The sequence below is a fragment of the Rhea americana genome, unplaced genomic scaffold (genome assembly GCF_003343005.1).
Source record: "Rhea americana isolate MKP2758 unplaced genomic scaffold, rheAme1 scaffold_1, whole genome shotgun sequence".
NCBI lineage: Eukaryota > Metazoa > Chordata > Aves > Rheiformes > Rheidae > Rhea > Rhea americana.
The window spans coordinates 5,856,071-5,882,233 of NW_028185038.1; the positions used below are offsets into that span (position 1 = coordinate 5,856,071).

General features: G+C 37.2%; 1 protein-coding gene across 6 annotated transcripts in view; it reads left to right on the forward strand.

Moving 5' to 3' along the window:
* Positions 1-26,163, forward strand: part of ATXN7L1 (ataxin 7 like 1) — a 122,993-nt gene that overhangs the window by 75,772 nt on the left and 21,058 nt on the right. For 4 of the 6 annotated variants that reach the window (XM_085298046.1, XM_085298069.1, XM_085298055.1 and 1 more), the window contains 2 exons: positions 12,878-13,100; positions 20,941-21,224. In XM_085298046.1, the coding sequence (XP_085154172.1) occupies positions 12,878-13,100; positions 20,941-21,224 (507 nt within the window). Of the gene's footprint in view, positions 1-210; positions 369-6,199; positions 6,241-12,877; positions 13,101-20,940; positions 21,225-26,163 lie in introns of those variants that run through there. The other 2 variants (XM_085298059.1, XM_085298078.1) reach the window with 2 other exon arrangements.

Consider the following 26,163-nt stretch of genomic DNA (forward strand, 5'->3'; position numbering starts at 1 on the left):
CATTTGCCAAGTACAGAGTTGAGTTCCTCCTCTGTAATCAAGCTGGAGTCAGCTGATTATACTGAGATTTTTCATGCTAGTATCCTGCATGTTGTCCTTTCCCTGCCTCTTTGGTCAAGTAACTCCCATAGCTGAAAAAATAAATTGAATCTCAAACTCCTCCAATTTAGAAATATCTCTTGTTATCTCTGAATAGTAGGATTTCTTTCAGCTTTAGCAGCATCAATTTGATGAGGAGGGACAACTTCCAGAAGGGTCTAAAGAGCATAAAGTCTCTTCTGGAGTTTGCTATCTCCTGACAGATGGAGAAAGGACTCAGCCCTGCAGAATGAACACAGATAGTCTGATTCAGAGGAAGCAATTGGCAGGTAGGAAATGTTTTTCGTTTTTTGTTTTTCCATTTCCTTCCCTGTCTACATTTTCATTTCACTGTTAATTATGCTTTTGGTGTTGTGGTCAGGAAAAGAGCTTCAGTCTGGATTGGTATTGTCTGTTGCTTTGTTTTTCTTACAATTAGAAAAGCTCTTGTCTTACAAGTTTCTATTTACTTAGAGTATCTGTTTTAAATGACTTAACTGTAAATAGTAATACAAAGTGCTCTCACAGCTCTCTCCCTCTGTAAGGAGGCCATCTCAGCTGCGTTCGGGTTTATCAGTGTTTGCCATGCTGGCTGGTGCCAGCTCCTGCCTTGTCACAAGTATCCTGCGCTTGTCCGTGTTGAACTGCCCCGTTCCCCGGCTCCGGGAGGAGGCCGTGGCCGTGGCCGCGGCATGATGCACCGGGGCAGGAGTGCCCTGAGCCAGTGCTGGCCTGATGCTGTGCCCAAGCTGGTAGCGGTTCTTGGGACCTGGASCACTGCAATAACGCTGCAAGGTGGTGGCTTTGTGGGGGGTTGGTTCATTTCTGGCTTGACAAAAGCTAAAAAATCAAGCTGAATCTGAGCTAACTGAATGTGTTTTTAAGGAGTACTTCTATGCCATTTTCCCCAGTGCTCTTGTATATGGAAATGCCATACAGAGACATCCAAAATATCCTCAGTTTAGATCCAAAAGGATTTCAGCGTTACGCTGAAAGTTGCTATATTATTTCCAGACCGAAGTCATCCCTGGAAGTACAGCRGCATTTGCACAGAGCTGCACCTAAGCTAATGAGCCTGGCTGGAGCTGATTTGTTCCTGCATCTCTGGTACAGATAATCTGACCACAGATAATTGAGTGTTGACTCTGTAAATAAACTGCCTGTACGCTTTGAAATCCATGTCTTAAATTTTTTTTTGTCCTCTTTTGGTTAGCTCCCAAGCCTGCTCCCCTTGTAATCATCTCTTGACTGACCTAAGGCTTTTCTCATGTGCTGACAAGCTGTTGTACTCTTGTTCTTTCCATCTGAGGTGACACATTACACTTGGCATGGACGAAGCCAGGTTCTAGCCCTCTAAAAAGCCGTCTCAAGCCTGATAGGAAATAATCATCCTAATGTGTTTAAACCATGCTCYGGTTGACTGGGGTAGTTTAATACAAAAAGAACTGACACATGTTACACATTTGATACCTTGGAAAGATGTTTACTGCCTGCATGTTCCCTGAGACCTCCTGTGGCATCTCTCATAGACAGATACCTTCAGGCAGGCTGAATCCTTCGTGTGGGTATGTTTGCAAGTCAGGCTTTTAAAGATCTTGGTTTATTTGCTTACTGTCCCTTCTGCTTGCAATCATAAGATTGTTCTATGGTGAGCTATGCTTTGTTTTTAACAAGAAATGATTTTTTTCCCCCAATGAGTTTATAAAAAAAAAAATCCCAATGCAATTTAAATGAAAACATTTGACAAATGTATAGCTAAATATACAAGAATGAAAGAAAAGTTATATGAGTACCACCTAGAGAAAATGTCCAATGTCTTCAGCTGCTAAGTGTTTACACATTTATTTTGTCCAAAAAGATCTTCTAAAAAAACAGCTGGGTGTGCATTTTCTGAGACGGTGCACAGAGAGTTCGACCCGCCTGCGCTGAGTGACGGGCTGTCGCAGGCGACAGCAGCGGGAGGAGGGAAAGGCGCCTCGCGCAGCCCTGCGCCCGCAGCCCGGTGGCTCGTCCTGCTGGCAGTCGCCTGCGCCCTTCCTCCTGCCCCGCTCCAGTGATGCGAGGAAACGGGAGCAGAGTGAAAGCACCTGGAATGCCTTAAATTCAGATCCTGGCTCTAGGTGCTGTCTGGTCCTGGAAAATTTCTTGGCTCACACAGCATATCAAAGAGTAACCATGCTTTAACAAATTTTGGAAGTCATGATTTATTATTGATTATTTTGAATAAACTGAGTAAAGACTTACAGGAAACAAATCATTCAGGTAAGGCAGGCTTTTAAATCATAGCCTAATATCACACTCTCCTGTTCAGGCAAGGATGGGAAGCCGGTAGCATTATGAAGGTTTAAGTAGCTTGTCCAGAACGAAGCATTTGTAGTAGGTGAAGCTAGATTGTAGTGAGGAACGATCAAAACGCATTCAGATGTAGAATATAAAGCATTTTTCACTTTGACTCTCTTAGGCGGCTTTATGTCTGTTTTATTCATGTGCAGTTAGGTCTGAGCTGCTTTAGTTTGCACTGCGAGAAATCATAAATGATGCAGGTTAAAGTAGAAGCCATATTTTTACATCTGAAGTTGCATGTAAATGTAGAACTAAAGAGATTTTAAAGAGAGAAGTACAGCTAACAAAAAAGGTGCCTTGTGGACCTCTTTTGGATTTTGGTATATCTTTGGCTCCCAATTTCGTTCTGTAGAAGGTGGTATGTTTAAGTACCATTGTATGGAGCAAGAGAGAGCTGAGGAGATGACCGTTTCAGAAATTATTTGGTGGAGTCTGCATATTAGGGGATTATAATTGATGTGTATTCTGGCAGCAGTCTAAATAATCGCTTTTATTATCTATGGCAAATACAGTGCCTAAAGGATGAGTRAGCTTGTTTATCTATAACACGAGAAATGAGAAAACACTGTGCAGTGACCCTCATGCTGCTTTCATATCAGGGTTTGATAACGCAGGTTGACACTCGCATATAAACTCACTCCGTTTCAAAACAAAACGGGCGCCCTTAGCTGAGCAGATTTTTTTTTTTTTTTAACTTTTAAAGACATCAGAATATTCTAAGAGGATTAATTTGAGCCCTGGGAATATTCATGAGGCAGGGCAAACACAGAAACACAGAAAGGCAAGTAAATGGTGAAATACTTGAATTTTAATTGTTTCCTTAAAAAAAAAAAAAAGAAAAGAAAGGCACTCTGGCTTCTGAAGTATAACATTCCTGCTGCAGTTTTGTGAAAATCAACAACTGAAGGAACACRTTACTTACCATGCCCCCAGAGAACAGTAGTTTCGTGTCAGTACAAGTGTGCTACTGCCCCACTTGCCACCCACGTACCTCTGAGCATGCAGGGCATAGCCCATCTCTGGGGGCGGACCCAGAAGACAGTGGGCTTGGGAGGAAACTAGGGGGAAGGGACCCAGAGAAGCACAGGGTAATTGAGATGGGGCAAATTTGGGGGGAGGGAAGCGCAGACTTTCAGAAAAAYATTTTTCTTTATTTCTCTGCTTATGGAGCAGCTTGTTATTAATATAGAAAGAAGAAATTGTTGTTTCCCCAGATAGCAGTTGGAGCTGCAAAAAACAGAAGATTTAAACAACAGATTATATACAGCTCCTACAAAGCTGCTGTTCTGTGCGAATTTCAATAAAGTTACCATTTTTATCCAAGAGTCTTCTGAGGAACAATGAAATGAGCTGGTGGTGGATTGTCTTGATACTTGATAAAATCTGGCACGATATTATGCTTATAAACAGATGAAGAACATAAGTCTCCTAAAAATATTAGGTGGTTTTCTCTGAGTTGTAGTGCTTGGGTTTTGCTGGAAACCTGAAGTATTTTCTGATTTTACTCAGATTATAGCAAGCTGAGCTGTGTTTATTTGCTTTAGCTTTTTGTCTTTATAGCAGTCATTTTAAACTTGTGGAAATATGACTTTGACTCCTAATAGCATATGTAAAATGTATGCCTGGCTAGTACCATTAGTTCAATTAATTGCCTGAAAACCTTTAGTGATTGCATTTCATTTCATAGGAAGGGCTAAATACTACTGATCTGATAGTTCTGGTTTGAATATGGAGTAAATACACAACATCTAATCTTGTGCTCATTGTGTGGCCTGGCCAAAGCGCCTCTCTATTTCATCCTCACTCTACTATGGCTTATCTTTTCCTGTCTGTAAAAGAAAGTACTACTAACTTGTTATATCTCTTTTTGGATTAATTAAAACAGTAAAGTAGTAGAAGTAACAAATTTGGAAATGCTGTTACAATAGGTATATGGAGGAGGTACAAGGAGAAACATGTGATTACATGTATGTAAATTACCTTTTTAAATTTTTTGTCTTTAGAATTTTTAAATATCATTGAAATGGAGCTAAAGATACAGTGAACTATTTTACATAAGAAGTATAATCAAATAAATCAAAATATGTGTTATCGGATGACCCCGAAGGTCTGCCTTAGGCCTGAGGAAGCAGGTCTGTAATGAAATATAAAGGATAAGAGGGGAAGGAGTTGTTCAGTTTGCAACAATATGAGCTGGAGTAAAATTATTTAAGTCAGATTCTTGGAGGAATCTTCAGATGCATTGCTTTTAAAATTTATTTAGTAAACTAGAGTGTTGTTCCTCATTGCATTTCTGCATTAGACATAAGTATCTTTTTTTTCTTGCATACAGCAAATAGCCTGGTTCAAGATTTCTCCTCACCTGTGTAAATCACCCACAGAATTGTGATTTATCTGTAGTGCTCACCTTTGCTTGAACATCAGTCCCACTGCCTGATTTCTGAAATATTTCAGTGTATCTCCTCATGTCTCCCTTAAGCTTTGTAGTTTAGTGCTGATAATGGAATTCCTTGATTAAGAACAAAAATGGTGGAAAAATTGCCAGCAGTAGTCCCTGCCGATACATTTGCCCAGTTATTTGTCTTCCCCACGAACTTCTGGTCTCACTGAGTTGAGAAAAGTGAATGATGTGAGTAGAAATATTGTTGTTTTTCCTGCAATAGCAGTGTGTCAGGCGGACACTACTACTCATATGCATAGAATTGTGACATTATAAGGTATGACAAATTCCCACATAAATCCCATAAACTTCTTTTTTTAAGCAAGTTGATAGCCTAAATCATTAGTATCCCCATTTGTAGCTGAAGAAGTAGGCCTTGATAGCGGAATTAAATCTGGGCTTTCTGGCTTGGAGATGTGGAGCCCAACGTTGTCACCTAGGCAAGATGCTCGCTCTTTCAATGCTTGCTTGTCTCCTTAACTTGCCCTGTTAGCGATGTGCTGGGGCTGCATCTTTAATCTTAAAATACTTGCAAAAAGAAGCAAGCAAGTACTAGCAGCTTTATTTCACATATAACCTAATAAATCCTGTTATTTGAAGCATTTTTGTATTGTGGAGTTCTGCTTGATCCTTTTGATCCTTCCTCTTTTTTTTTCTTTTTTTCTTTTTTTTTTTTTTTTTATTGCTTTCAACTGAAGAGAAACAAAACTGTTTTGGGAAATGCTGTGTGTGGTTTTTTTTATAGAAATTGGCCACTTTTAAAGGGTTTTGCACTTAAGAGTAATTTAGTGATGTTCTGAACGTTAGTTCTACCATCTCTGATATAATCATCCTGGCAAACATAAAAGTTATTCCATAAATAAAAGATATTTCAGGGAACCAACAGGTTTGTCCTACTGRTTTAGACACAAATACCTTAATTCTTTGCTGATTCAAGGGGGGAAAAAAAAAGAGAAAGAGAGTAGCTCCCTGTAAAAATAAACTTGCTATTTCTGTTGCCTTTAATTTTGCACTTTGGTTCACTTTTGCAGTTACTTGAGTTGTATCAACAATTAAAAAAAAAAAAAGGAAAAAAAAGCCTGCAGCAGTTTTTACCGCTTGTTGTTTTTGGCACGGGATCAGCTCTGGTGTCCAACTGGTAGGACCTGAAACTTGGTGCTTAACAAGTGCCTGTAGTCAAAACAGTTGGTGTGTGTGAGCCCTGATCGGGTATTTGCTGCAGCAGGTCATCTGCCTGCTGTTCAACGTGTGCAGAATACCTAATCACGTTGCTGTATTTCTCTGACGGCATCTGTGGCAACGTGAATCGTTTCACATTCCCAAAGTACATGTTTACAGTCGTCGTAGAATCAGATTAAGTTGGCAGCCTGTTCCTCGCTGTAAGTGGCTTAGTTTACATTTCTTCTTCTCGCAGGATGTTTTGCATAATGTTGCTGATCCTCCTCATTTATAGACTGGTGAAATGGAGAATTGTTTTAATAGCTTTAGGTCAGAAAGTGAAGCTTGTGTTTGTTGTAAATACACACGAGCAGAAGGGTGGTTATTTTAGCACTTGATAATTTCCCAATTATGTCATTTGACCTGGAATGAAGCGCACAGTTCTTGAGCTGCGTTTACTCAGCCTATCACTTCTGGGGTTTGAGCTGGCAGTTTATTTCCTTTGTCAGTTTACAAGAAGTATCAAAATGAAACCGACTGTGCCGTTTCCTTTACAGTGCACGGTGCAAGGGCGGAACACTTTGCGGGTATTATTTCCAAACTTTTTCAGCTGGACTTGGATTAGTGTTTTGTCAAACAAGCTGGTAAAGTTATCCTTTGGTCTTGCAACGTTATTCTGTAGTTTGTTGGAAAAAATACAAGTATTTTTACTTAACCTCACGCTTTTTTTTTTTAAGATTGTGGCTGCAAAGTGAAAGTGCTTACAAGGTGTTTATGAACTCTTGTTATGAACCAGCTGCCAGTTACTGCAGGATGACACACTTCTGCGAGTATTTAGTTGTTCAATTTTCTGGTTGCTGACTGCAGCTTTGGGGATATGTGGGATTTTTTTGCTGTTTTGGTTTTCATTAGAATTAATGCCAAATACATTTTCAAACTTTCAACTGGGATAAGTACAAGGTGGAGAGTTTCACTTAATATTTACTGAAATTGTAAGTATACGTTGCTCAACTTTGTACAGTGAAGGACTCTGCAAGGAACACTTCAGAACATACTGTACACAGAACTGTAATTCGTGCATAGGTGTTGCATGTGGTTACTGTAAGTAATGTATTCAGCAGTAGGACTGTGATACTGTATTAGTAGCACAGAATCACATTGTGGATGAGATACTAGTTTACATTAACATCTGGTTAAATACTGTAAGTGAAAAAATGTAAACTGTTATTATTGTGTTGAGGATAGTTTGGTTAGTTAGTTTACACTATTGTAAGTAAAATGGCTGTAAACTAACCTGTTGTGACAAAAGTAAGCATTAAATTGAACTTTATTATACTCTAAGTGTTTACTAGCAGCAAGTAACTTTCTTCCATGTCTGATTTTTCGCAATTATGCTTTGTTTGTTTTTAGCAAATGTGATACTAAACTGTAAAACTTAATACTGGGTCGCTGAGTTGCTCATGGATCAATGTAAAACTGGTTTTTGCTTTAGGCCTTTTGTACGCAGGAAGTAGGATTGTGCTAAACGCGAGTTGTGTTTCAAAATGACTGTTGCTGACAAAGTTCTAGTATGTCTCTTCTGACAACATTAGAGGGTTTTTTTTGTCTGTCTGAACTACCTACAAAAAAAAAATACTGAAAGACCAAGAGCACATTTTTCTCTGCCTTCAAGGTATCTCATGACTTTTTTTTTTTTTCCATTGCAATCTTTTACGTCTCACCRATGGAGAAGACATTAACTGTGGGCAAAAACTGTTCACTTGATTTGACCAATTGTGATTAGAGCATGCTGGGTAAGGACAGATTTAGATGAAATATGCTATGCAAGAATTGTATTTATTTGTAGTCCAAATTAGAGAAAACTACAGTTTTAATATCGTAAAAAGATCTCATTTGAGTACAAAACTACTGCAATCCACCTAGAAATATACGTTTGGGATATTTTACTAGCAACATGCTTCATGTTCAGTCATTGTCTTTAAGGTTTGCTRAGAGCTAAGTAGGTGCTTGATCTTGTGTGAGAGAGTGTCAAGGCAAAAAGAAGTGTTAGAGAAAAAGCTTGCTAGTTCAGAATATATTTTTGCCTCTTCTTCCCRCATACTGTATTGGTGGAACTGGAGATCCTGTTGCCTTTTTACTGCGATGCTTTTTTGCTTATGATTAGAAGGAGATGTGGCGTTTCCTGCAAAACAGCTGCTGCTATTCCCTGGTGACYGGTCACGGAGGATCCAGTGCAATTAAGGAATCAAAGAGACCTAGAGGGCTTTGGCAGCTGCAGCAGAGGTTTTTGGGAAAGGTAGAGGATTACACAGTGCAGGGTGCAGGAAGGAGGACTAGAAATGAAGCAGAAGGGCATGATGGAGAACTGGAGGTTCAGGGACTCTTAAGTTTCAGACAACATAAGGACTTCATATCTAGTAAACAATTCAGGCTTGGCTGGGAAAGTTGGATTATATCCATGTTTCCATAGGACACAGAGAATCTCCTGGAATACTTTAAGATCACTTGCAAGGCTACCGATGCACAGTTTGTTCTCAGAGATTAATGTCATTAATACAGTAACTGTCTGACACCAGCAGTCACATGTTGCTTGTCAGTGGCTGCAGTGGCTGCTCTGAGACCGCTGAGAGGGTGCAGGAGGATTAATGCAGTAAAGTGGGTTGTAACTTCTGTGTTCTCTGCTTTTGAATTTGACAGCAACTAGCTTGCTGAGGATTTTTGTTGCCTTTTTTTTGGTTGTTTTTTAGCATTTAAGTAACCAGTAATAGTAAGTATTTAAGTGAATTGGTAAAGTTTTCTTTCCTATTTTAAACTTGAACCACACACCAACAAGATTCTGCAGAAATCATAATGGCTGTGGAATTTAGGTTCATGTTTTGTGAGTGATAACTGGCATTCTAGTTGCTTTGCAAGATTTTTTTTTTCATTTTTAGGGGCAAAAGATTGCGTTTTATTTTAGGCTGRCTTGTGTGCAGTGAATATGCTATTTCTTAATACAAACAGGTATAGCCATATCCACAGTTGTGTGTGTATGAATTCATTTGCTCTGCTAGACCTAATTTGCCTACACATGCACCGCAGATGAGTRTAGAAAGTTTTACASAGGTGGTTATTATGTTCTTAATGCATTAGCATGTGAATGTCTAATTTGAATATTTGATGTGCAAATATCTTTTATTCACATACTRATTTCTTACATAGGCTGTATAAAAGTAGGTTTATATTGTGTGTGTATGCAATTCTTTGAGTATATGTAAAACACCCCCTAGGCATATTCACAGAAAATTTTAAAGAATACCTGTGTCCTAGTGTGTGACCAGGAAACTCAGTTTTCTTAGAGAAGCACAGCCACCCTGGTTTAAGCAGTTGATTTTGACAGCTGATACAATTTTTGCTTTGTTATTTATAGTAGAGAAAATGCTCCCATTATTTCCACTTGGAAGTTATTTCCCAATGTCTAACGCTGATTTACTACCACAGTGCACTGAGGAAAAGGAAAATGAGAGCCAATGTAACAGTTCTTGAAAAGGAATATATTCATCAGTACTTAGTTCTTTATATTTTGTTCTCCCAGCTCTCTTCTACTTGTCCATAAGGTTTCACATTTCGAAAGCCCTAAAGCCTATAGGCATATTTGCCCAGCTGTCACCGTGGTTTTCTGCCCCTTTTAAAGGAGTTATTCTTTTGGCACTCCACAGTGACTCTGCATGTAAGGTGTTGCTTCCTTCTCCTCCTGATAATRCTAAGGTGATTTTAACTTGTGTAAGTAAAAAATGTTGTTTTTCCCCATCTTAGCTGTATCTGCAAATATTAATGGTTATGCGACACTAGCTACTTATGTTCCCTCTTCTGTGTGACTCTATAGTGGTCATAATTTCCACTTTGCTGCTTGAAATTTTCACGAGAATCTGGCTAACGCTGATAATTCCCAAATCAGCATCAAAGTTTGTCCAAAATACAGAAGACTTTCTGTGGCCAGCTTTTCGCGGAAGAGAGGAGTTTGAGGAGATGAAAGGAATTGCCAACTAGAGCATTCTGTTCTGATCAGAAGAATGACTTCTACTCTGACACACTTCTGATAAAATAAGTGATTTTGTAATCTTTTCCATCCCTATCTTTTAAGTAAACACRTATCTAAAGTGGTAGGATGCACTTCATTATATTGTCATATTACAACTATACCTCTTACTTCTACCATTTTATGAGATATATTTAAAAATCTAAAGTTAATACACTGTTTTGTTCTTGGAAATTAATAGATTGAAAAATTGTGTTGGTGAAAAAAATCAAACATTAGATTGAATAAAAATTGTGTAAAGAGACTTTCTTAAAAAAAACTGCTATGGTATGCAATACTTCAGATGACTTTAAGATATAATTTGAGATGGTCAGTATCTCAAATGTCTGTCTTTACAGAGTACTAATTTTAATAACAGAATCGTGTGCTTCACTTCCAAATATATCCTTAGGCATGATACCACAGATCTAATGTACCAGAAGGCAGCCAGTCTGGAGAAAACCAGTAGCTGTAGTGAAGATTTGAGTAATTAATCATGAATGTACATGAGAAACAGGATTTTTCCAAAGTTTCAYTTTATATACTGACTGATTTTGCTGGTTACATAGCTGTTCCTTTTCATCAGCCCTCAAGAAATTAATGATAAAATTTAAAATAAGATATTAATATTTTTATTAAGGTAGCTTAAATTAGATTAAGGAGTCATGTAGAAGGATGGTAAATCTTTAAACAGTAACTATTATTTAGCTAAATAAAATATTCTGCCAAATAAAAAATATTTTCTAGGAAAAAGCAACTCTGCATTTCAGAAACAGATGCATAGCTAAAATGGTTCTTCCACAGATTGGAAGTGAAGTGAATGGAAATTAATTGTATCCTGGGAAAGACTTTCTAAAGGCAGAGGCCGTATGCTGAGGTGGGAGGCGGGAGGAAACCTGGCCAATGGCAGTTGGCATTTGTTTGGCCGGGGGGAGCTACTTTTTCCTCTTAAAAAAAAAAAAAGAAAGAAAGAAAGAAAGAAAAAGAAAAAAAAAGAAGGGATGTTTTGCTCTTCTGTTATGGGAGAGTATTGAGGAGAATTCAACATTTATAATTAAAGTTCTGAATATGAAGATATGGAAGTACCTATTTTTTAATAGAAAATGCCTGTATTTAGTCATTGGAGGTGYGTTAAAAGCAGTTTGAAATACTCTTTATATATTTTTAAGCATTTCTCGTTGTTCTTGAGGTATTTGCCTGCTGCCAATTAATCATGGATGAATCTTCCTGCTATAGGCAAGTTTTTACTTGTGAAGATGCCACACAAATTGTCATGTTTCGATTCTCTGTGGGAAAATTTGTCTTAGTTATCCTTGAAATACCKAACCAGAGAGTGCACAGTTTATGATGCAAATACAAAACTTCTTCAAGCAGCAGGTTGCTATTGCTTCTTTAACTTGCTCTTGGCTAATGGAGTGRTACTGTGCAAGTTCAAAATTAGCTTTCTGTTGGCTTCTGTTAAACTCTGAAGACAAGAAAAACTACCATGTGTTTGCAAGATAAACTTTAACTTGACAAAAGTTCTCAATCTGTGATTAAATTGTATTTGCTACGTTCGGTTGCTGGATCGATGGTGAGTGGCCCTGATCGGTCCCAGCCTTGGGGCTGCTGGAGTATTTCTCCGTCCCTGGGCAGCCTGCAAACGCAAATCAGCGGCTGTTTAGCRCAGAACTGCTGACTGGAAAATTCCTCTTTCCCCCAAACTGTCGGTGCCGTGCGCGCCTGCCTCTTTCTGTCTCGTGTCGTGTTTTGTAGTCACGCTCAAGCTGRCAGTGGCGTGCCTGGTGCTGGCGGTGTCCTGTGATCCAGCGCTCTGGCCAAGCACCAGCAGGTCTCCCCATGAGAAGTTTGGTTTTGGTAAAGAAAAAATTACCAAATGCTGCCTTAAAACAACACTTTTATTTCAGGGATAATATCAGGGATAAAAAAGATATCTAGGCCCAAGCTTTTTAACTCAAGTCTGTCTGTCTCAAAGCCTGTTCTCCTGCGATGGGTCAGCAAGGCCTTGCTTTTTGCAGTACTTCAGAGTCTGCAGTGTTGGCCTGAACAGTCCTTCAGCAAGTGCCCGACCTCCAGGCGCAGTGTTTCTTAACTGATGATAAGTTTTCTGCTCTTCTGCACTTGTTACTTACTCTATGTGACAAAAATGAGTTTTCTCCTTAATWGATATTGGAGATAGGGCTCTGCTTGGTTAACAGCTTGGAGATTGTCTCTTTAGAAGAGATTTGTATTCCTTTAGCTATTTTTCAGTCTTCTGGTTTTTTTGTTTTGTTTTGTTTATGTTTTTTATAGATAGCTTTCCATTAAACTTAAAGCAAGAGAGTCATAATGTAAGGTGCCCAGTAAGTGGGTCACATGATTTCTTCACAAACTCTTACAGAAGCAATCTCATGTCTGTCGCAGTTTTTCAGTGAGTCATCTGGGAACATGTTACGCAGCCTCCTGTCTCTCTTCTCCGTGCGAGAGCTGAGACATCCACCTAGCGTCCCTCGCGCGCTTCCTAGGGGTCATTTACTGTTTGCAAAATGGCTTGAGACTTCTCAGTGAAATTTCCTGGGAGATTTGTGTTGCTACTTAGCACTTACTACACTATTTTTATGTTCTTGAGAGCACTTCACAGAGCTGATTTGGTTTAATCTTTTGGCATGATTACTTTCAAAATGGTTATCAATTAGTTATCTATGGAGTGATGAAATCATTGTGATTAGAATATAGAGGCACAAATTCCCCTTTCCTGACTTCTTCTTTTTCCCCTTTTTTGCCTATGAAATACTGTAAAGTATATTCTTCTTCTGTTACAGAACGAAGACACGGTTCAATGTGTAAACCTTCCCCTTCTCCAGCTTCTCCAGCCTGCAATTCCAGGACATCCCTAGTACAAATGAAACCGAAATCCTGTATCAGTGGCCATAACCCTGTCAGCAGCAACTCAAAGCCATTCAAAACGCCCAAAGACAATCTACTTACCTCCAGTAGCAGACAGCACACAGTCTTTCCTTCAAAAGTATCACGGGATAAACCATGGTAAGTACCAAAATAACAGATAGCTGAGCTGTTTGCTTTCGAAAAATAATAAGGATCTCTATGTATTTTCATGAGCATCACAAAAATCTGTATTTTCTTCTTTTCTAAGCATACAATTTAAGCTTCTAAATTTCCTAAGAGAGGAAATTGGGGTGTTTTTAAATTTTAAAAAAATCTGAGGAGGAGGAAGGACTATCGATGATTCACTTTTCTAATGTTCCATCAAATGTCTGCTTTTCTGAGCTGCATATAAAAAGTTTATAGCTAGTGACCCAGTTTATTATCTTTAAGGTCCATCTGACATGACAATATCAGCCTTTAAAACTGATGCATTTAAACAGGATGATTTTTGTAGAGTTCTTAATATTGGCTCAGATGATGTTCATGAAAAYTTGCTGGCAATAGTCATTTATCTTCAATACCAGCTGCTGCTGGAGCTTATTCAGTGTTCTTACAGTGCTTGATGCTTTTTAAGAAGACAAAAGAAAGTTCTGTCTGCAAAAATTACTATTTTTTWAAAAAGTTTTGCATCACGTACTGTGATGTATACACATACAGGCTTTGAAACTGCTGAGACCACCCTCCTATGATGTGATGATAGCACAGAATTGCAGAAAAGTAAAGGAGAGCAGAATTGGGTCACTATATTTTATGCGTTAAACAATTTTGTCTTTTGTTATTTACAGGAAAGATGCTTTGTGATTAGGTCACTAGCTTAGCGACTCAAGAGATGTGGGTTCAGTTCCTGGTTCTATGCAGGCTACTATTATGACTTAGCTCTTTGGCCTTAGTTATAGGTCTGCAGACTTAAGATAATAGGGTTTCATTTTTTGCTTTCCCTATCTACTTACTGCATAAGGATCTCTCTCTTTTATATGTAATGCCAAGCAAAAGAAGATTACGATTTTAGGTAGAGTTTCTGGGCACAAATAACTTAAAGCAATAAAGCAACGTGTGCATCAGCGGTTCTATCTGCTAATTATCAAATTCTTCTGGCTCTGCTGGAGGATGATACTGTGGTTTTTGTTTAGCAATGGGGAAAATTGAGAAATTCAGTTTTTAAAGATACTAAGATACCAACAGAACAAAATTTGGAGACCAAAGAAATTGCTCTTCAAAATTTAGTATCAAGTGTCTTAGATCTGATGACCTCATAAAAAATAAAATCAGTCTGATTCCAGGTTACAGCACTGACAGTTACTAGGAGAGAAGATGAGTTTGTTCTTATTCCATTAGTGAATTATTATTTTTATTTAGAGCTCTAGCAAATACACAGCAGTTCTGATTTTCTTATTCATAAATTTTATTTTTAAGATAAGATTATAATCTGCCATTCAGATTCTTGTACAAGCCACAGAATTTTACCTGCTTATCTGTTAGAAAAAAATATTCAATTGACAGAAATATATTAGTCTCAAAAAATGCATATAGAATTCATCATATATTCAAGTAAAATGAGATTTATCATCCTAAGAAGCTTCCAATTATTCATTATTTTGTCTGCTACATTGCAGTGCCATACCGCAAGTATTTACTTCACATAGGTTCTTCCAGCCTGTTACCAAATTACCTTGATTCGGGGATTGTCATTTGTAATGATTACTTTCCATGCCTGGCTTAAGCTTGTTGCACATCTTACATAATTTTTTCAGCATCTCTTCTAAACCTTATCTGTTACAGTCAGTAGTAGTATTTAAGTAATGGTTTCTGACTTGTCTGGCCCGGTGGATGTCTGCTGCCACACTGTCACGCCTGCCTGCATGCTGACCAAGCTCCTCCATTGATTATTTCTGGTTTACTYGAATCACCATCTTAAACACTGACTCAGTATCTTGTCTTCACATCTTGTGTTGTTCTAAGAGCACAGCAGGGCTGAGAGAACTCTGCGAATGCGGTGAAAAAATAYTGAACTATCAGAATTATCGACTGAAGGAGACTGGGAAATGTATAATTTTTGTAGCTGCTGTTTTGGTACGTTTCTTGTTGTGACTAGAATGTGAAATATTACTGAGAGCACATTATCCAAAATACTTGCCAGTTCTGATTTTTTTTTCCTTGTATCTTTGCTGCTGTTAGTACACCAGTGCTCAGAGGCTGGARCAGTACAGGAGCACTGTGACATTATGCTCTAGATAAATGCAAAGCAGTATTTTCAGAAGCTTGCAGTTGAAGTTGTRGGAGATGTAGCAGGAGGATAGAAAAGAGAGAGAAAAAGGCAAAGAATTAAATGACTGGAAGTAATAGTAATAACAATGAATAAGCAATAATAGTGCATAAGAATAACCGAGATACTTGCTCCTTTCTAAAAGTCATTCTGGTGTTGAAGAGGTGATGATCTGCTCGTTTCTCCCTTGCACCTGATGCTCTGYTTATCCCACCTTTCCTCCACACACTTACCCTCTTCGCGAACGAGCTCTACTGTCCCCTGCGGSGGCCCGGAGTGCTGCCTGCCAGGATTTTGATGGGAGAATTGTTGCTACAAGGGTGTTCATTTCCCCACACCACATTTGTGAGTCTAAAACTGAGGAGAAGTGTTAAAGCCAGTTACCCCTGCTAATTTCCAGCTAAAGCAAATTTCCCTTGCCTCCACAGTACAGAGGATTTTACCATTGCCTGCTAGAAATTCTGAAAGTGAAGATGATGTGATAGAAATTGTATGATTTGGTCAACATATAGGAAATGGGCAGTCTTTCTATAAATAGAAATAAGATCACAAAGGTATTCCTAAGACTTAACCATCTAATCACTTACAAGGATTTTTTTAATARTTTCGTGGTGTTTATGTCTTCGTGATAGGAAAATACCATTGTTTGCACTTAACTGGAGAAAGCAAAGCTAGCCAAAATTTAAGAGTATTCCTAAAGCAACATGGAATTGGGAACAAATTTCTGCAGAGTTCTTTTGGAGTATATATTTTAACCACTCAACCACAAATACTTTGATTACATTTTAACACCTCTGTAGGCAATCCAGAAATGCAGAATAGAATAGTGCTTTAAGTTTTTTATTTTTTTGTGATTTTTTTTCTTACTAATTTGAAGCAAATGAAATTAAGAGTTGAACATGTGGCTGAGATTTTTAGAATGAATCCAGTTATGGATAACAACAAAACAGCAAAATTATGTGACTGCAAGGAAAAGTGATTTAATGAAGCCTGAAGATAGGAAAACACAGATTCTAAGGAAATAGAGAGGTTTATAAATAACATGAGTATTGTGAGATACGGTCATTAAGTTTCTTGGGAATGAAATGACAAACAATGGCCTGGAACTGAAAAAAAAATGTTTTCCGTGAGATATTGAGGAGGGGGATTCTTCCTTGTTTCAGGAGTTTGTTGGGGATTCTGGTAAAGGAGTTACTATTCTCTCCATAGGCATAAGGCCATGAGAAAACATAAGGAAATGGATTTTCTCTTACATAACATGGTTAGCTGGATGACCCAGTAAGATTTTTGTCCGATTGATTACTGTCTCACTATGCAAAACTTCTAAGTTACCCAGTTTCTAATTTTGATATATTTGATACACTTGTATTAACACAGTCATCTTACCTGAAAAAGTAAAAGACTGAGTTTTTGAAGATTATCATGGTAAAGCACTTTCTCTAGCCATCAGAGAGTATTTGTAGCCTTTCTCTGGTTCCCTTCTAATTCATCAGTATCCATACTGAAACTGGTCAGCAAAATTGGAAGGAATCTCCCGGTAGCCAAATGATCAAGGGTTTGTGAGAAGTAAATTTACTCCTTAATCATATTTACTAATTCCATTTTTATAAAAGCATCTACATTAACCCTTTCGTCACAACAACACAATAAAAGCTCATGTTGTTTATCCACTGTGACCACTAAATACTTGTCACAATTTTCCAGTGTGTTTTTCCCTGTATGTCACTGTTGACTGAATATTGTTTCTTCCTATATAAGCTTACATTTGTGGTAGTAAAATAYGCTTTAAATGAGCCAGTGTTACAAATCATTCTAGATTAATTTTTATAGCTGCCTTCTCTTCATTATTCACTCTTTCACTTGATCCKGATTCCATCAGCAAATGTTATCTGTGATAATATTTCATTTATTTCTAAATACTGATGAAATTTTCAATAATGTCAGACTTAGTAATGGTGGCCAAAGTGCCCCACTAGGACACTAGTAAGTTCATGCTTACTGAATCATGAATCTCCGAAAACTCGTTTTTAACTCTGTGTTTAACATTTGCTTTATACTGTTTTTGTGTTTTATAGTGTCTTCTGAATGTCTGGAACAGTTTGACAGTTATCTTTGTCAGCCTAACTTGTATTCTCATCAAAAAATGAAACCAGATTTCCTTGCTAAGATGTGTTTTTAGTACAGCCATGTGAACTAATTGTTTATCAGTTTGTTTTTATTAGCTTTGGCATTATTTCTTCCAAGACATTCTGTTTGGGGTTTTGCATATGGATGTAACAGCAGCACTCATCTAGTGTTCTGTAATTTGCCAAATATTCCAAGATTCAATTAGAAATTAATATGCTTAGATCAAATATCTCTTCAACTGTTTCAGAATTCATGGATAAATTATCCAGCTCTGCTTATGTGAAAAATATTTGTGGTATTTTTTTAGCTGGCACTTTACAATTGTTGAAGGAAACAAAAATACATCTTTCTTATCTGATTGGAGTACGTTATCATGCTTCCATCTTAGCGTAAAAGAAATACTGAACATTTCTCTCATTTTTGCATCACTAATAACAGTTTTACTGTCCTTTAGTTGCTGGTATCATTGTTAAGATTTCTTTCTTTCCCAGTAAACTTGCCTTTACTGAATGCAGATTTTTTTATGTTTTTGGCAATCTTCTGTACTCCCTTTTCTCTCATTTGTACTGACTTCTGCGTGCCTTTTCTCTTTTTTAGCTTGATGTATATTGTTTTTCTAATTGTTTCTTTCAGCAGTTGTCCATACTAAACTAAATAGGCCTTTCTTGTAAAAATCCTTTTTTAATACTTGAGTTATGTTTCTTTTTCTAACGAACTTTTTAAAGAAATCCCCAATTTTCACTTAYCATACTCCTCAGTCTGGAAGAAGTACTCTCTTCAATCATCAAATGTAAATATGAGCATTTGCAATGTACRTATTTCCTTCTCAAATTTCACTGGCCTGCACAGCTTCCAGTTCKCAGTCCATTTATCAGTTCATCCTTATTAATTATGCTAAGGCAGAACTAGGGTTCTTTAATGCTGAATGCAGTACCACTTATATTTAAAAAATGTGTATATCATCTGTAACTTTTAACATCTCTAGTCACTGTAGACTGTCTGGTGTGCTATAGTATGTGTCTTATAATACCAGAGTATTTTTCTTTTTTTTCCCCACTACACTGCAGAGAAATTTTAATGAATAATTATTCCTGTCCTGAGCTTCACTTACTGGTTTGTAACAAAGCTAAACCTACACGTCCCTTCCTTGGGCGCTGTTCATTAGCACAGTGATGCATGTATATGCWAGAGCTTGAGGTTCTGACTRGCTAAAACTGCAGAACAGATCAACTRTTGACTCTCTTTTTCATGTTAACTGTATTTTACTACTAGAATGGATAATATACKTGAGCCTTCCATTGTGCATTAATGCTTTGAATTGAGATCAATTTGTCTCATAAACTGAGAAGGAAGATGCATTCAGCTCTGTTTTTATATAGTAAAATGATTTGATCTGGGATCAAAAATGATATCTTGATGTCTAAATCTTCTTTTTAATTTTATAGGCATATTGCTTTTGTAATACATTTTGCTGCATTAAAATACGGAATTATCCTTAAAATATGGCATAGAGAACAGAAATAAATGCAACTTTCCAGCGTGGATAATCCACTCCTGCCATATATTCTGCACTTTCTGTTTATGATCTTCAGCAGCTTTGAAGAAAGGGAGGCTTTTTTAGCATGCCRTGAAGGTCAAGACTTGAGTTATTTTGGACCCTTCTTCCCATGTTTCTGAAGGGTCTTTTATGGAGAGGCAGGAGACCCTGTCAAAGTCATCATCTTTTTCTGATAGCAGAAATCCCATATTTGCTAATCATTTTTCTGTAGTGAGAACACAGAGAAGGTGCCATCTTTCAGGCACAACAGACTGAAATTTGTGAATGGGGGGACATCCCAAACAGTACAAGAAGGCAGCTGTTGCTTTCTTGGCATGCTGGCAAAAATGTCTTTTCTGGCAAGAAACTCCACTTACTGAACTATAACATGCCAGCATACTTCAAAATATATAGTGATTCAACAGAGGTTGTATTTTCAGCAAGCATCACATTTGTATCTGTAATGCAATTGTAGAATGCTCAGCACTTAGCAATCAGAATTACTGCAGTGATTTGCAGTAAGCAGCTTGTTCTTGGTATACGGTCTGATAAGGAGCAACTTTGTAACTTTGATGAGAATACTCATTGTAAACAGATTTCATTTTACCTTTAGCATGCGCATCAAGTTAAACCTTTAAGACAATAATAGATTAAGGAATCTCTGGATTTAAGAACTGTTTCTGTTCAGGAAGCCTCCTCAAATGTCACCTTTATACTTGGGATTAAAATTATGGAGATTATCTTAGTTCTTTGCAATCAAGAAGGAAAAGACAGGAATATTGTTAAGATGTTTGTGCTTCTAGGTGAGGATTTTGTTCTACCTCATAAACCTCACCATTGCATTTATATTTAAGGAAACTTACAGTTTTCTTGTTTGCTCAGTGTGAAATGATACCCTGAAAAATGCAGCTTTTGCATGATCAGTGTGTAAATTTGCTTGCAAGGCAATTAGTCAACCGTCTGGCAAAAGCGACTGCTCAGACCGTATATGGGAAGCACTGAAATAAGTAAGATGWTTCTGTTTGCAGCAGCACCTGGGCCTAAAGCTCTGAGCATCTGTATGTATCCTTAAATTTAATTTATATTTTAAAGTAATCTTTTCTTTTTTGCGTTTGCGTGAGTGAGGAGGAGTAAATACAATTTTAATTGGTAGGCACAACACACCTCATTTTGTAGTTGGGCATAGGTAAAAAGCAGCTGCAGTTATTACATAYTTACCTATTTAGGTATGAGCCAGTAATGTCAAAATAATATTGGAATTAAAAATTACTTATCCTTTTTTGCTACCAAACTGAGAATACTGCATTTGTTAGTGACAGAAATACCCTAATTGTGAGAGGCAAATAAGRTAGAGTTAGTTATTGCAGAGTTTATTCTGAAAAGGACCAGCTAAGCTAATAATTGTACTGGGGTTAGTTCACAAGATTTTATTTWAAAAATATTAAAATATTGCTCAAACTGTCAAGGATTTTAATACTTTTAAAGGGATGATGTTAAAGCTTCTAGGTTCAAAATCTCCTTTTTCTTTGTCTCCAGAACTCATATGCTATTCAGATGCTTCTGAAAAATTTGACATTGTTTGAAGGTTTATTTAAAAATACTAGTATTGTTAGTACACTACATCATCATCATCATCATCGTGAGTCTTGTATAGCATACACATATACAATATGTACTTGTATTAAAGGCATGAGACCATATATGTAAGGGGATATGTTTTGCTTAGTACCAAAGGCTTATTTTGTTTCCTAGTAGCAGGGAAATGGATCTTGAAAAATGTGAAGCTTCATTTTCATAGTTCTCTACCTTGCCAAGCTTTAAAAAAGGCTGATTTTGTAAACATTTGATTGAACAAAAAGAGTGACTGATGGTACTAAGTATTTCATTTTAGTCTAGTCCCAAGATGTTATGTCACTTGCATCAAAAGTTTTTATATTTGTGGAAGGGAGTTAAGGAATTGTAAATCTGTGGTACAGAAAACACAACTTGAAGATTTTTCTTTGGTTTTGCAGTGTTCCYGTTCCAGTAGTCAGTCTAGAGAAAATTCCTAACCTAGTGAAGGCAGATGGTGCCAATGTTAAAATGAATTCTGCAACCACTACCACCATCACCTCCTCCTCAGCCTCTTCATCCACCATACCTGCTCCAACTTTGGTTAAATCTGGTTTGACATCTAAGTCAGTGCCACCATCACCAGAAAAGATTCTGAACGGCAAAGGAATCATAGCTCCATCAATAGACAAGAAACACCAAAATGGCACTAAAAGCAGTAACAAGCCTTACAAAAGACTTTCAGGTGAGTGATGTTGTAGTTCACGTTTTGAGGTAGTTCATCAGTCTTCATGAATATTTCCATAGCTTAGAAACAATATGCTAATAAAATGCTGTAGGCTGGATTTGTTTTAGTTCTTCGTTGTAGGATGCTGTTCTGCATATGTGAATAAAGAGCTTTCAAACTCTCATTTGTAAAATATTTCCAAAATACACATTTTACTTAGGATTAGGCTGTGTGATGCGTTTCTCAGATAGCCAGCAGGATCAATGTAACATTTTAAGAGAATAAATCGAATAAAACGAAGGTGGTCTCCTCATTTTAACTTATTATATAATTTGAACCTATTTGCAGTAGACAAGAAAATTCCTAAGTTGAGTGATGATACTAGTATTCCTCGTACAGTAATATGATCAAGTTGAAAAGTTGAGATTTAGGACATTAATGTAACAAAGTTTAGAGACAGTTGCACTGAAAAATGTAAYTTCCACCACTTGAAAAATACATGGCCATGAGGTATATCATCAGTCTTTCACATTAAATGTTGGGCYTATGCTAAACATTTTCTTAATATATTAACTGCACTATGAAGAAATACAGTGGCTAATCTTGCTCTCTGAAAATAACAAATAATTTTGCGTTGCTACATCTTTAAAAGGGATGAGACTAGAGAGAGTATACATTGTTTACAGAATTTCATTTGTAATTCTAGCAAAAAGGCAATTTTCATTCTAATAAGAGAGGGAATGAAATATTGCTCTAATAACAGCAGAGCAATTTTGTATTTGTCTAAGATGACATCATTCACCAAGTCATAATTTGTTTTAATAATGTTCATTCTKCTTGTAAATATTGGGAAATTCTAGGAAGATACAAGGAGTGCTGGGGAAATCTTACAAGTCATAAACCTTCTTCCCCACCTCTGCCCATGATTCATATATGAGTGAAGTAAGAAATTTATAGAGTTGGGATCTCAGTCTTTTTCTGGAAGATGGGAGAGGGGGGTTGAGTGGGAATGCCCTGGAAGTCCAAAGGYGATCAAGAGTGAGGGTGAAGGTTCCCGTGCAAATCTGCCGCTGAAGCACAGGCAGAAGTATTGTGGGACCRTAGAGTTGGTTAGAAAGGGCCTGTTGCCACCCATTCTGCAGGAAGAATTTTTTCTTATTTTCTCTTTGGAGTTCCCAGGAGTTACCCATGCCAACTGCTGGGCAGTGAGTACAGAGTTTGCCCCTCTAAAGCTGAAAACATATTTTTGTTCTGAATGAAAAGAAACAAAGTTTTGAGGTGGTGGGCTTTTTGTTTGTTTTTTAAAGCAAAAGTAACTGAATCAAGTTTCCTGCTTCAGAAGCTGTGTAGGGCCTATTCATCTACTGGCAGTACTTTCTGATTTGGGCAGGAACTTCTTGTGTGTACTGAAAAGCTAATTTTACTAATGGCAGCATGAACCAAATTAGATCATCTGTTTGACAGAAAGTTAATTCACATGATTTTCTAAATGTGCACTAGTTATGAACCAAGTTTTACAAGATAATAATATGAGTATGCCCCCCCCCTTTTTTTTTACTGAGTACCAGTTGGTTTGTTTTTTTTTTTTTTTCATGTTTTTGAATTTGGCAGTTAGCTCTATGGTACAGCTACCATGGCTTGACTCCAAAGCAGTGAGAGGTGTGTTTGCTAGGGCTGTGTGTGGCGTGGAACGATGCCATTGCCTTAAAGCATGCAGGGCAGTGATTTCTTTCTTAACTAGTTAAAGGTGGCTTATAAGAAAACAAAACAGTTGTTCATGATAGAATTCCACAAAGCTAAAAAATGAGAAGCAATTTGGCTTTTATACCTTCAGTGTCATGTAGTAAGATCCAATTTGTTAGTCTAATGAGTAACTATATATATTTTACAATTAATTTAAAATACTGATTTCTTTTAAGCCATTCTTTCCTTTAATGTTCTGAAGCTTTTTTTAGATTTTTAATTTTTTTAATAATCAGTTTTGAGTAGTTTCTTAGGCAGTTGAAACTGATGCCTGCTTTGCTTATGTCACGCACTACCTGTAGTGACACAGGACTGTAGGTGATATTTGGACTTACTCAGTGTGAGTGCTCACTGCACTGTGTTCATAAAGGTGAATCATTTCTGTAGGGCCTTCCTTCAAGCTTTGTTCCATGGAGGTGACGCTCCATCGTTAGTCCATCTGTAAGCTGTCGTTCACTGTCTCTTCAGGACCAGGGAAGTTTCACTAGTGGAAACTTCTAAATAGGCTATGGCTCTGCGTAGGACTGTTCAGTACTCTTGATGGATGTTAGTTTACTTTTAAATGGTTATCAAATCCATGATTTTTTTTAAAAAAAAGCTCTTCTCATCAGATTTAGAATCCATTAAATCTTGCTCCTGTTGTCTCACATATTGAGGAAATAATAAATTAGTGATGATGCAAGTAACAGAGAAGTTCTGTAAACACTATAAATTTTATGTAGATTGTGTCAGTAGGATGAATGCCTCTCTGTTACTATACAGAACTCTACAAAGGCTGACATAAAGATCTTGGAAGGTCAATGAGATGATTATTTTAGCTACAATACAGATTTAATTTCTTTCACATAGAAAGAATGAAAAGGTGACTGGGAAATTTAAGATCCCTTCAGTTCTCTGCTGTGGAACTGTACAGCTGTTAATTTTTGAGCTTTGTAATAAGTCTGGCTGGTTTACATCGTTTTCTTTCCTTTTTAGCAACCTCCACTTTCTCTCATCCYATTCCCCTGACTGTGGCTAAAGTTGCTTTCTTTGCTGAGAGTTAGTGGTTGTGTGGGTGATGAATGAACGTGCCCTCCTTTCAGGAGAGCTGTTGCAGGCAAGAGAGGAAACAGCTCATGGAACCACAAAAGACAGTCTGTAGCTGCCCAGCACAAGTAGATCAGTGTCACCAAACAGCAAATTGGGAAAAAAAAAAAAAAAAAAAAAAGTTATTTAGTTCCTGTTTCCTCAGGGGCAAAGCTAAGAAGGTAAGAATACAGATGTCCAATTTAAACCAGGACTGTTTTTTCTGTTGCAAACAGGAGTTTGAGACAGTTAACTTCTGACCCTACCTTTTCTTTAGGTGGAGCTCTAATGCTGCTTCGCTCTGACCACTGAATGTGATTAGGTGGGATCCGTTCTGGAGAAACAGCATTCCCAAAGTGTGCTTGTGTACGAGGGCCTGGGGAGTCTCATGTTATGGATTACCTAATATAAAAGTAGTCAGAAAGTATATTTCATTATCAATAAGAAGGCAGTGATCTTCATTTAACATGTTGCCCAAGCCAGGCGCATCTGTAGCTAACAATTTATGACTCCTCTGAAAAGTCCATATAAGCTTCAGCCAGGAGAAGCGGTTTCCTGTTTGCTTAGTATTTTCTCAGAGAGAGCATGTTATTTTGTTCTGTAGATGGCAGAGGCTTCCACTTCTGGCTCCAATTTATGTTGATTTTTACCTCTATACAGCTTCCTATAAAACTGACTTCTCCTATAATCAGTCCTGAAAGTCTTGCCTGATCAGGACACTCTTAATGGCATTTTTTATTCAAGTGCATATTTATGAGTCCATATATTTTGTTCAGTTTATTTTTAAATTTGTATTGAAAGATTTTAGGCAGATGATTCAAGAAGCTGTGATAGGCACATTATGAACTCAAAAACTAGGGTAGGGAATGTAAACACACATTCTCATCTATTAGGTAAAAAAAATCTTTTTTTTTTTTTTAGTCAAACACAGATATATTTTTGTTTCTGCTGTGCTGTGAAAGTCACAGCACCTATAACTACTTGTGACAGCTGTGAGTTCCTTCTGCSTTTCACCAAAAGATATACAGCCAACTGTTTTTCCAAGATCACTTTTTGGTACATCTCTGCTGCTAAGCCAATAACATAACCATTTATTTAATGTTTACTCTATCATTTTAAGTCCAGATAGCACAATACTGCTACTATTASCATTAGTAATGCTGATGTCTGGAAGATGGGAGTTGTCTAATATAGATTACCTGGCGTCCAGTTTCTTCTTCTAGTTACTCTGCTACTGTGAGGCTGTCTCAGCATGTTAGTATAGCTGTGAATTGCTTTCTCCATCTTGGCACTGATTCTTTTTGTTCGTAAAGAGTTTTTAGATTTTAAATTGTATTTAAGTAGAAGTGTTTATTATCTCTGAATACAACACAATTGTCTAGTTAAAATAGACTTCGGCAAATAGTTTATATTCCACTATCAAATTAAAACAAATCAGCCTTGCCACTGATAACATATGATGTCTAGGTATGTAAAGATAATTGTAGATTTTTTGGTGGCATAAACTAAAAAGTATACATCCATGTTTTTGTTGCTGTCCTTTAGTACAAAACCTAATATTATGTTAAACCTAATCTAAAGGAGGTGATGCTCTATGTGGTATAAAAATATTAAAATATTAATGACTGAAATATGCAAATATACCACATTAAATATTAAATGCAGTTCTAGTGTTGTTAATGATTAAACAATCTTTTTCAAAATTGTTATAAACTTTAAGCTTAGTGACTTCGGGAAATACGAACTAACACACTTTTGTACTTCCTGAAARAGAGATCTAGATTTTTTTTTCCCTAATGGCACTAGTAATCTTGTATTTACCTTTTCAGACACCATTGGTTGATTTTCAGAGTTTGAGYGTTTCAAAGACATAACGTTAAACATGTGTGATATGTTCTCTGTGGGTATCTTAAATTAGGCAGCCAAACTCAGAGGCCAGATTCGCAAATGCTCCTCAGAGGGAGCTAGTGGTAGAGAGAGACGTGAACTCAGAGGCAGGTCACTTAGGCCTGTGCTTGGAGCACACAGCCTTACTCCSATGAAGTCTGTGGTTGAAATCCTGCTCTGAATAATATGAAACATGTAAGGATAAAAAAAATGCTTAATTGTATTAATGACTCACGTGGCACTATTACAGGGTGCTGGTGTT